The 11,911-nt window shown below is 32.1% G+C and overlaps 2 protein-coding genes across 6 annotated transcripts; one reads left to right on the top strand and one right to left on the bottom strand.

Moving 5' to 3' along the window:
- Nucleotides 1–253: 253 nt before the first annotated feature.
- LOC108725453 (uncharacterized) lies at nt 254–3,414 on the top strand. Its single transcript, XM_018452472.1, has 10 exons — nt 254–269; nt 554–869; nt 937–1,126; nt 1,209–1,388; nt 1,486–1,740; nt 1,820–1,907; nt 1,999–2,368; nt 2,445–2,575; nt 2,746–2,993; nt 3,057–3,414. The coding sequence occupies exons 1-10, from the start codon at nt 254–256 to the stop codon at nt 3,087–3,089; spliced, it is 1,827 nt and encodes a 608-aa protein (XP_018307974.1). The 3' UTR covers nt 3,090–3,414.
- Nucleotides 3,415–6,796: 3,382 nt separating this feature from the next.
- On the bottom strand, nt 6,797–11,240 carry LOC108725542 (uncharacterized). Of its 5 annotated transcripts, XM_018452606.1 has the most exons (7): nt 11,108–11,240; nt 9,891–10,232; nt 9,396–9,637; nt 9,098–9,292; nt 8,550–8,825; nt 7,738–8,477; nt 6,797–7,330 (listed from the first exon to the last, which is right to left on the bottom strand). In XM_018452606.1, exons 2-6 carry the CDS (start codon nt 10,039–10,041, stop codon nt 7,770–7,772), a joined length of 1,572 nt encoding a protein of 523 aa, XP_018308108.1. In that variant the 5' UTR covers nt 10,042–10,232; nt 11,108–11,240; the 3' UTR covers nt 6,797–7,330; nt 7,738–7,769. The 5 variants fall into 5 exon arrangements, with proteins under 5 accessions (XP_018308108.1, XP_018308107.1, XP_018308111.1 ...); XM_018452605.1 differs by lacking the exon at nt 6,797–7,330 and having other exon boundaries at nt 7,667–8,477; XM_018452609.1 differs by lacking the exon at nt 6,797–7,330 and having other exon boundaries at nt 7,667–8,465.
- Nucleotides 11,241–11,911: the final 671 nt, after the last annotated feature.

Below are 11,911 nucleotides of genomic sequence, written 5' to 3'. Positions count from 1 at the left end.
AAAAAATAATTTTTTTCTTTTCAAAGTCGCTTATTTTTCTGTTCACTACGTATATAAATAGCGCATTTTACGGATGCGATCGGATTTTAGTCATTTTACAAATGAGCCGTGTAAATTGCATCGTCGGCTGTTTTCAATAATGGAAATACTTCAATTATTTCACGAATACCTTATTTTGACTCATCGAATTTGGTAGGATATCTAAAATCGTTATAAACTATTCGTCACTCTCAAGTCTTACATTATTACGAGTATGGATTTTAAACAGCGTGAGTAATACACTTCAATATAATTATCCAAAAATACGAATAATAGTTGCATAGATTGTGGTTGTCAATTCAATCATGTATATTTATATGATTATTTATCATGGTCAAACAGTATTTTACAGTTGTAAACAGAAATGATTTGATAAATGATATATAAAATTAGATTTTATTTTTTATTTAGAAGATTTATATATATATAAAATAACAAAATTATTATTATGAAACATAGGATTTAATTTTTTAGTTTTAATAGAAAAATTAATTAGAATATTTGTTAACTATAGGGAATACAAACGACACTGATCCCATCGCATCAGCAATAGATTTTTCATCATTATATTCAGCCATACATCATGATTATGAGGGGAACAACATTTCGAATATAATCACGCAATTATTACATATATATCAACCAAAAGATGGCATTAATGCATATGAACATGTGCTGAGAAAAGTTCAAGCTTTACTAGAAGATTGTGGTTTCCAAAAAAAGCAGCTATTGCTTTCAATGATTCCTCCTCCAGATAATACATCAGACAAAACGATTAAAGAAGTGTTTCGTACAATTACAGGTTTTACTAAAGTCAATCTGCAGGAAAAGTAAGCTCTCTTTACACAGTGTAATCTTTTTATTATATAATTTCATATCTCATTATTATTACATTAGCAGCAATACATTTCAAAATATATCTGATATTAAAAATATGGATGGAGTAAATACGGATGTTTCATCACCAAAGCAAAATTTTTTATGCGATAAGAATACGTCGAATTTCAAGTCGTCACTTTCCGAAGCTTTTCCTTTCCGAGGTTTTTCCGAGAGCGAGATTTCTATGATTCCCAGTCATATAAAAAATGTAATCCATTTCAACAGATCCATATAATGCGATTTTTCATTTATAGCTGATGTCAATTTAAATTCTACATATTAATCAATAGGCAGTTTCATCAAATCATCTAAATAATTCAAAGAATTGGCTGGAGAGAAATAAGTATCAAATGCCGTCTTATCGACAATATCTACTTAATAAAAAGTATTATGTGCCGGCTGAAATTAATATGCATAATAATACCATTGCTGAATCACATCCTTGTCACTTGTCTCAGACGGTATATCGGGTCAGAAATATAGTATGTCAGAAAAAAAGAGAAATAAACGAAAAAAGACAAGTAAAATAACTCTAATGTAATTATAAGGATTATTAATACATTTTAGGATACACGCTCGACGAAGACGAGTAACAATACTGAGATAATAGCAGATTTATCGCAAAATAAGATTTCCCAACAATTTAATGAAGTTAAATACAAATATAAAAAATATGAAGATGCATTTGATAAAAATAAAAAATCTGGCATTTCACATATGATAATCGACATTGGTCAAGACACAACAACTAAGCAGACAATTAAAGACGAGATACATAAAATGGATGTGTGTTGCGATGAAGATCAGAATATTATCATAAATGTATGTAAATAAAATATAGAGAATTTTTGTTTAATTTTAGAACAGTTCTCTAAAAGTAAAATTAAATTAAATTTTGCAGGCGGATGATCTTTTACCAACACCTAACGATAGACTTAAAACAAGCTTGAACAATTTTTTAAAACGAGCGCAAGAAGGAACTTTCGTTGGTAACATTATTCATTATACCAATGTATTCAATATTTGTAATTATAGATAATATACAAAATTACAAAAGTAATTTCTCATATATGCATATAGAATCGACTTTCCCACGCATCATATCGCATCCACAGAGCTTCTTGAATTTGGTATGTTTTACATCGAAAGACCCAAAATCTGGAACACCACCAAAAGTTTTAGAAGATTTTACATCTAATAGCGATACCAACAGATGCTTACTTTTAAACAAGCAGAACACAAATATTAACATAGAAAAAAATCAAAAAGAATCGGTTGAAAGGACGAAACAAAAAGCTACTTATGTTAATGAATTGCAAAAGAAACACAATTCTCAGGAATTTAATAAAATAATTAAATTACAATTACAACAAAATAATTTAGATTATGATATGGAAAAGAAAGCGGCTACATTTGAGTGCAAAAATAATACGGAAAAATCAAGACACGGGTAAATGCGTTTATTCTATCGAACGTTTTAGTCACGCGTACAATGCCAAATAATAATAAAACGATTTCTAATTTAGATGCGAAACGGTAGAATTAAAATCGGATAATGTAAATTCCGCAAACAATTTTCAAGCTCGTTCAATGTCTGAACTAGCTGCATACAAGAAACGATATTATGATACATTACTGAATGCTCAGAAGGCGAAAGGTTAATTTTAAAAATTACATTACATATGTATATATATATGTTTAAAATATTCCGTTAAATAATCCTTTAGACATACTTCAGTGTACTTTGTATGGAATACAATAAATTATTGTGATTACTTAGACATAAAAAGTGTTAATAAATATATTGATTACTTAAATTTGTTACAGTTGCAATATCAAATTCTTTAGCGTCTCCGTCGGGTCATTTAATAGCCTATGATGATCCGTATTATTCGAATTACATGTGCCAGCAGCAACACCTGCTTCATCAACAGCGTCATTTGATGGCGAGACCGCAATTTTCGACATATCCGACGGATCTATCCGGATTATCGAGTGTACACCGTGATCAGTACAGTTGGACGAAATCCATCTGTAAATATTTATTACTGAAGCAATTAAGACTTCAACGGCAGGTAAGAAGATACAGAGACATAAGATTATTCTAGGATATATTTACTTACCGGATATTATTGCAGACTTCGCCTTTGTATGCCCGAAATGAAAGGTAATACACTTATGTGCTTAATATAATTGAAATGTATCAAAAATATGATCTTTATGTTCTATATTGGAGTCGTATATTATGTGCTATTTTCTCGATTTCTTCATTCTTCAAGAGGCTGGATTCATCATTATGTTGGACATGTATATCCTTATTCTTCTATGTTAAATGGAAGCGATCAAATAAAGTACTGCGTACGTCGTAAAAACTTGGAAAACATAGTTGGAAAATTGAAGGAGATCGAACATTAATAGTATCGATCTCAATAATAGAGCGATTCTGATACATTAATTCGATGAAAAGTTCCATTGAAGTTACACACAAGTGATATTCCTCTTAATTCCTATTTAATCTTAATTCCTATTTATCTTCGAATATCAATTTGAAGAATTGATTAATATAATAGTAATGATAAAAATGTTGAAAATTTATGTAATTGTAGATTGATATTAGATGTATACAAGCTCGATATGAATCTTATTCTAAAATATTCTTTTACATTAGCCTTCGCGTTGAAAATAATTATTATGCATTGACAATGGAAATATGGTATATAACGATTTATATATACATTTCTTGTTAGATATTCCGATCTTTCTAAGGCGTAGCTCTTATGAAGTTCAACAGATCGCGCAACGATTTTGATAATTCCACTTGTATTTCGGATGATTGCGTGACAATGGTTTGGTTTTGCAATGACATATGCGCAAAATATAATGTCGTACTTATCTGTCATCAATCAAATTGTGTTCAACGCATTTACTAACAAATGTACATTGTTTTGCTCAAGTAATATTACACAAAGTTCACTCTGACTAGATTTGTGATATATTGTTAAGTAACATACACAATCACACGCACAACTCCGCACAATCAATAGTGTATAATAATATTCGCCGCTCATTTTATTCCTAAATGTATAAAATGACATTTAAAAGAATATGTGATAATGCTATAACTTAAGTGTTACGTGACTCATGAATCATTTATTGTCTAGATCATTCGCTATCAGCTCGACAAATCGCCAAGATGTCATACATCGCATGATATCTTTGAGTCATACTTGGCAATCTGCCCAGCCGTTTTATTTATATTCATATCCATTGTTTTCAGACTTCTGAAAAGACATTCGACTCACGATTCGCCTAACAATCCTACAATTAACATATCGCTACAATTTGATGTCCACTATAATTATTGGCAGCATCACATTATTCATTCACATGTAACTAAATATATATAAATACAATGACACTATATATATATATATATTAATACCCGAATACATTCACATAAATATTAAAACACATTAGAAACAAGACAAATATTTCGTATTTGGGACATGTAACGTGACATGGGTTTATTATTTAGCAAATAAGGAATTAGGCCAGTTAAATTATTCTATTAGGAGAATTAAAACAAATTGATAGGAATTCATTCTGTGAAATTAAGTTTCTAAATATTGTAAAGAATACATTCTGTAATTAATTGAATGTGTTCATTAAAATACCTATTTTAATCACAATAATTTTTCCTATCAATTCCTTTTAGCTCGCCTGATTTTGAAAGGATCTCAGGTTATATACAGATTTGGATTGTCATGCTATCACTACGGGTCATTGTCAATCGAACTTAGTATATAAAGAAATCTGCGTCTATATTAATCGTAATCGAAATTTATTGCCTGAATGATAATTTATTCATACAAATTCTAAGGAAACAGTGCTTTTCATGTATCACAAACATACTGCTATTATTTATTATATTAACTTCGTTGAAGCAAATAATTTTACGAATATCAAAGTCAAGTGATAGTTTAGTCTTTATTGTAATAACGATGACTTTAATCCATTAGCTGTCCCTTATTTGATAACACTATTCGATAAATCATGTTTTTATATTTTTCCTGAAAAATTTGAGAATTAACATTAAAAAATCTGTTATTATTACAAATAACAATATGGAACGTGAAATAAAATGATATGAAACTACGTGTACGAATTCGAATTACAAGCCTTGGATGTAAAGTCATTAAGAAAACTGAATCGGTATTACATTACATTCAAAAAGAGCGTCACATTTCCTCTGGCAGTGCTTGTACACTTTGATCTAGCTCAAGGCTAATTGCTTTATTACGCCAAGTGATATATTTTAATAAATTAGTTACTCCTAACAAAACATAAGTTATGTTAAGATAATCACACTTTCAATTCTCAGCATACCAAAGATAAATCATATAGAAAAATTACACGCTATTTCTCATTGTATTCAACAAAACAAGTTGATACTTTATATTTGCCACAACGAAGCTGCTGTATTACATGCTATTTCTCTTTATGAATCTATATGAACACGCATTTCTCTTACACTATTAATTGATTTAAGGTCGACGCATCAAAGTTCGATAAGTGTGTAATTTATTTGTGTTTACACTCGCGGCATCCTATCAAAAGACAAAAAATAGCTGTTGTCAGATAAAATAGTTGTCTTAATCAAGATTAGCTAACATGTTTATATTCATTCGATCGTATAATGGTCGTGATACATTGAACGAAGGAGAAACAAGATATTATAGAAATTCTGAAGACTAGATATGCTATTATATATTAAAAAAGACTTAATGGAATTATCAATCAGGAAACAAGCGCTTAACAGTTTTCCTCTAAGATGAATTGTACTTCTAACACGATATGTATATACTAAAAAATACTTTGCTCTTTAATTTGATGGATTATTAAGAAGATATAGTTGTACAAAAAAGTGCTTGACTAGAGTTGACTAGACTCTTTCATTAAAAGATTAATACAATAAATAATACTATTCGTTTAATAATTTTAAAACTACGTAAGACGTACTTATAAATGATGCATACAGGAACAGGGACGGATCATTCTCTTTTAATAACTTAAATCAGCAAAAATCTATTAATTTCTGTATTATTATATATGTGAAAAAAATTCAATTTAAAGATTTAATAAAAGATAATCAATTATATATATATGTATATATATAGACATTTTTTAAATTAGTATTATTTAATTTGGACAATTATAATTAAATAAAACTTGTGTAATTTAAGTGATTTGTACATCCGTCCTTGTGCAAGAATGACACTATTGTAATATAATGAGCACATTTCAGAGTGTGAGCTAATTAGAATAATACAATGAATAATCGTTCCAGGCATACTATTCTGTTCATACGAGAACTAATGCCAAACCGATCTTCCAATGCAAAGATTAAGTCTTAGAATTTTATTATAAGTCAATAAAAAATTCTCTCTATATGAAATTATTTTTAGCATTTTTCTCAAAATGTGCTTTATAATAAAAATTTAAAATTCTATAAGGCCATTGTGTGAAATATATATTTATAAAGGTATTGTCATTGCAAAATAAAATATTATCGTGATTTTATTATTATGCTAATTATTAATAAGCTATCCGATCATAGCTTAATTAAAACAAAATTTAAGTGATCAAGAAAGTTATTTTATAATTTCGCGAATATATAATCTTTTCCTTTATTAAAAACTTTATTAAAAGCATCGTAATATAATATAATTTCATAAACTTCGATTTTCGCATATTTTACTTATAATCACATCGTAATTTTTTAAGCATTTTAAAATAAATTAATATATACGAGTTATATAACCAGTTTCATTTCCTTAAATAATATTAAAATATAATTTAATAAAAGAAGAATCTTGTGCGCTTGTGTTTCAAGAGTTTGCAATTACATATAAATTTAAATAGACAAGTTACAGTCGCAAATTGCAGTTGCAACTGCCGTTCTTTGTATGTAGGATTGATAGAAAGATCGGTCTAGCTGCATTTTATTATGTATGTATATAATCCTTTCAAGGTTTAATATATACACTTTCATCTTAAAGAATAGGCGGTTTCTCCCTGCATGTACTAAACGCTTTTTCAAGTATGCATGGAGCTCAAAATATGTTGGCATCAAAATATGATAGAAATAATTAGTTAAATATATATTAGTGTTACGTGCTATATAGTGGTCTTATACTTACAAAATCCCATTAAAACTTACTTAGATTTATTATTTGGTACATGATTGGAATGAAGTGGCATTATTTGCTTATCAAAGTTGGGCAGTCTGGTTTTGTGTGATGCAAAACGTCAGGACCCGAACAACTAAAGAGAATCTATCCTCTTGGCAGCAAAATGTACAAGGCAGCAATAATTTTATACAAGATCTTAAATCTTTGGACATATTTTCGTCCTGCAAAATTCGATAACGACGAACTTGATGAGCCCTATAATAAGTCCGGGCTACGTCTTTTTCACCTGTTGCATGTACGAAATATAGTAATCTATATATTTTACGTTAACATTTTAAATCACATTCAATTTCATGCACAGTTGAAAACACAGATACAAAATATAAAATCAAGATACAGTTTTCTACTTCAGTCACTATGCATCATTTAATATCAAATATAAAAATCAGACATTTTGTATGCAAGCAAGAAAAAAGAATATAAAATTTCAATTATAATATAAACTACTATTGTAATTGAATAACATGTTTAACGTAAAGTATATAGATGTACTCGGTTTATAAAAAATTTTGTTATGTCACAAACTGTTCACAGAAATTGCTCGGTTCAGAACAAGTTCATTTTTTACCTAAAGTGTGTGCTTCATATTTCATAAGACATTCAGGTAAAGCTGTAAGGATCGATAGTTTTGCTAGAACAAGGTTGAACATCATCTGGTGGTGGGCGCCACTGTCCGGACCACATAGCGTTACGAACCACATTCGCATCAGTAGTTTCTTCTATACCGTTGCTAGATGTACATTCCGCTTCCCAGTTTCGAAGACCGTTTCGAGTCACTCGATTGATCGATCTAGCCTCATTCATTTCACAATAATTCTGTGCGTCATTGTTCACTGGCATTCGCCTAGTTTTACTTTTAATTTGCGTAGTACCACTATTCCTACGTTCGGCTTCGGGCCACGGCTGAGACTGCTCCACTGTAGACTGTAGAGGTAACTTTCGCGGCACTCGTCTAGTCTTCGCTTCTTCTGCAGTAACAAGGCTAGCATCGACTTTACTACTACCTGGTGCGTTTCCATCACCGGTTGAACTACTGTCACCCTCTTTTCTTCGTCTTCTTCGTCTCCTCTCAATCTCAGTATCTTCCCTCTGAGTATCCTCATTATTCGTATGTGTTTCTAAAATATGTTGCTTGGCTGTAGCCCAATGGTCCTTTCTATTTGCGCCTTGTTTAAATTTCTCGTGATTGCTACCGCGATGGCCACCGTTACTAGTGTTCGTATCACTGTCCACATTACGTTTCTTCGATTGCTGATTTTTCACGGCCCATGAAGCCGGTCTCTTAGGACTACGTTCCTTCAAAGTGACCTGCATTTTAGATTATGTTTACACCGTGATTGCTAATCGATACTTGAGCCATGAAACATGCAAATTATTTACCCCAGAGGAAGAAGAATTGTCAACGGGTTTATAAAGTTGGGTTGGAGTATGACTACGAGAATCTTGACCTTTACAACTTGATCCACTACGACAATGTATCCAAGACAGTAAAAACGCTAAAAGAGCACAGAAAAGTCCCACTACTGCTGCAGCAGTTAGTTGAGAACGTGTGCGTCTTGGTACCCAACCTCCACTGTGGTATTCCCATATTGTACATGCTAGTAATGCGCTACTTGCAGCATATGACAAGCCTATGCCAGTGAATACTATAGCATTCTAGAAAAAAATAATAAACTCTTATACATAACAACATCAACTAATATATCTACACAATAATTTCTTATAACAATAATAATTACATAAATAGTTTCTGAAACATACATGTGTTAAGCTGATATTACGTTTGTTTTACGACACATTTTTTAAGCCTGTCGATTGACTATAGCATAGAGAGATTCAAAAACCTCTCAGCAGTGAATTAACACAAAAGTTGAAAAATTTGTCATATGACAAATGTAATATTAGTCTTGTAGTGAAACATTACTTACCAGCCTAGTCCAATTTAAAGGAAGGATGTAAATGACATGCGAAATATCAAGGAAGAGAAGGGCTGCAGTGACCAAGAAACAGAAAACAGCTACAAAGATCATGAATCGTAAACGATCTGCTAAAGGCAGCATAAAAATGCTGACCTTGGCAGTGCCAGAACTGCATAAAGTTGCCAAACAAGCTGCAGAAGATATCTACGAAATGCGCTCATTAATTTATCTATATATAAAACAATTGTAGTAGCTCAAACTTTGAGTTTGTCATATAGTTTCTACATAAAATTGACTTTATACTCACAAGTAATAAGAGTCTAACAACACCCGTAGGTGTTTTAAGATGTCCTTGTATGTCGCAGTAAATAACCACATGGCTTGCACGAGACCAAGGCATGGTGTTTGATGAGCCAGGTCTATGATCACTATTACCATAGTGACCGTGATAATTAGCATGCGAATCCCAAGAGTGGACTGTCGAGTTCACCCCTGGCGAATCCAGCTCTGATGATTGGGAGCTGATTCGCCCCCCTGTCCTACTGCCTGCTATTGATACAATATCAAAACCATGTATACATTCGTATATGCAGTGATATAGATATAACTCTAATAAAATAAATAGAAAGACAAGACAGTGTTAAAGTTTTAATAATTATATGTTATCTTGATATTACAAAAAGTGACTATGAAACAATTGATATAGCAGATATGGAGTTTCAATTTGGCATATAAACAAGATTCCATATTAAAGTGAGTTCTATTGAATAATATACATTAATTAAAATATTGAAACACATACCAATTTCGAAGTCTTGAATGTCTTCGGGTTTAGAATATATAGCAGGTGGTGGCTCCAGGTCGCGTATCTCTTCTAGAAGAAGCACTTCTATTTCCTCGGCTGCGTATAAGTCCGAGACCGAGCGAATAGGATAATGCCGAGTCTCGCTCATTACTTAGGTGCGCACACTCATTTACTCCTTCCTGCCTGCAGTCGTATCTTTCTATTTGACTTGCCAGCCACCATTCGTTGTCTAATCGATTCGATAACAAGTCCATTCGTCTATCAGCCATCCTCTGCATATACCATGTGCCATTTCTACCTTTGCAGGCAAAAATACTTCTCCGCCTTCAAGCCATACACCTGTCAAAAGAAAATACTTAATGTAACTTATACTTTATATTTAATTCTCCAGTACCACTTTGTACATTTTAAGGTACAATCAATATCACATTTTCTCAAAATTCTTATACAATTTCAATATGTAAAAAATAAATAAAATACCATCTAGTTTTTATTATAGTAAAAACTTATTGCTAAAGTTTCACAAGCATAAAAGAATTTTTTTCAGATTTTATATATTCGGAAACCATAAAAAAATATATGCTGTTTTCTTCAGACCAGAGTATAAACTACTGATCAAAAATTTCAGGGTGATGCTGGATGGTTAAAATAATTTGAAATAAACAGTTTGAAACTTATAATAAAATTAATATAACAAAAAATATAGAAACAGAGCTATATATATATTTAATACATATTATTTCAATCAATCAAATTTGTGACATTGAAATGTAACTTTGTAAAAGAGACGTATCAATAGTAATATATCAGGAAGTGAGCAATTTCTAGGCATTTACATCTTTTATCCGATACTACATTATTAATTGAAAATCTATAAATCGGCGCTGCTATCAAATTTGATAAACAAACTTGTTACTGTCAAGCACATGATATTTGTTTAGCACAGAATTGCGTCGGTCCGGCTGATGCATCAGAGTTTGTGGTGTGAGCGAGCGTTCAGTTCGATCACGTAGACGATAAATTCGACTTGCAGAATGCACGGATCGAGCGTCGAGATTATTTCAAACTCTCCGTGACGAGTCGTACTGTTACGATCAAATCGTTCGGGATCCACATGTTGATGTTGCGCGAGTTCGTTCTACCGTTGTCCCGAACACGCCACGCCGTTTCGCGAACATCATCATCCAGGATAGGAATAGTTACGGGAAACGTACCTTGAATTTACGATCGTCAATCGCGACGCGTAGATCATATTTTTCGGAGATTTTTCACATAGCCAAGCTCGCTGGCCGTCCAACGGGTAGCCGCCATTGCCTTTTTGCTTGGTTTTTGCCCATGGTCCACCATCCGCGTCTGTTACGACGACCTATAAATGACAGATGGGGCAACCTGTCTCTCTCTGCTCTCGGTCTCTCTATTTATTGGACTTATTGGACGAAGGACAAAAAAATGATTGTGGGCATTTTGCAGCAAGAGAATTATCCTGATTAGAGATATTGTCCTCCGCATTCGGGGAGTTATCTCACTTATTTCCTCAGAATGTAGAGAGAATTAATCTTCTAAATTATAATTACAGATTCGCGGGATATTGTGCAGATGATAAACGAAATTATTGTAATGGTGCTAATTAACCTATGGTGCTATAACTCTTCCTAGATATCCTGGACAAAAACTAGTTGATCAACTAATCAGAAGTTTGATCCAGTTTCATCTATGAATCTATAAATGAAAAGAACTCAAGGTGACTTTTCATATACAGCACACGCTGTGGCAGCAATTCGTAAGGGCGAAATTACACGGTGCGGAAAAAGACTGCGGAATAGAGGATGCGTCATTGAAGCAACCAATCAGCGCTATTCCGAAAGGCTATTGGTCGATTTACTTGCGACCTTACGATTACGACTAAAATTTTTGTATGTGTGATGGCCTTTACCCCGGATCTACAATAGGGTTTTAAGCCTTAAGTCATAAGAAATGGAAGAATCACAATCGATTATTCCCCTCGGATTCGACTGTAA

This window comes from Mycetomoellerius zeteki, unplaced genomic scaffold (assembly GCF_001594055.1).
Source record: "Mycetomoellerius zeteki isolate Tzet28-1 unplaced genomic scaffold, Tzet1.0 scaffold35, whole genome shotgun sequence".
Taxonomy (NCBI): Eukaryota; Metazoa; Arthropoda; class Insecta; order Hymenoptera; family Formicidae; genus Mycetomoellerius; species Mycetomoellerius zeteki.
Note: the sequence above shows the minus strand (reverse complement) of the source record. Positions and strands in the feature narration are given on the sequence as shown.

Excerpts from the sequence above, each read along its gene's own strand:
- LOC108725453 (XM_018452472.1), top strand. Across the intron at positions 870-936 it reads AAAGTCAATCTGCAGGAAAA|CAGCAATACATTTCAAAATA; the intron begins GTAAGCTCTCTT and ends TTATTACATTAG. Across the intron at positions 2,369-2,444 it reads ACGGAAAAATCAAGACACGG|ATGCGAAACGGTAGAATTAA; the intron begins GTAAATGCGTTT and ends TTTCTAATTTAG.
- LOC108725542 (XM_018452606.1), bottom strand. The coding sequence starts at position 10,041 with ATGAGCGAGACTCGGCATTATCCTATTCGCTCGGTCTCGGACTTATAC. Across the intron at positions 9,638-9,890 it reads CATTCAAGACTTCGAAATTG|CAGGCAGTAGGACAGGGGGG; the intron begins GTATGTGTTTCA and ends TTGTATCAATAG. Across the intron at positions 8,826-9,097 it reads CTTTAAATTGGACTAGGCTG|AATGCTATAGTATTCACTGG; the intron begins GTAAGTAATGTT and ends ATTTTTTTCTAG.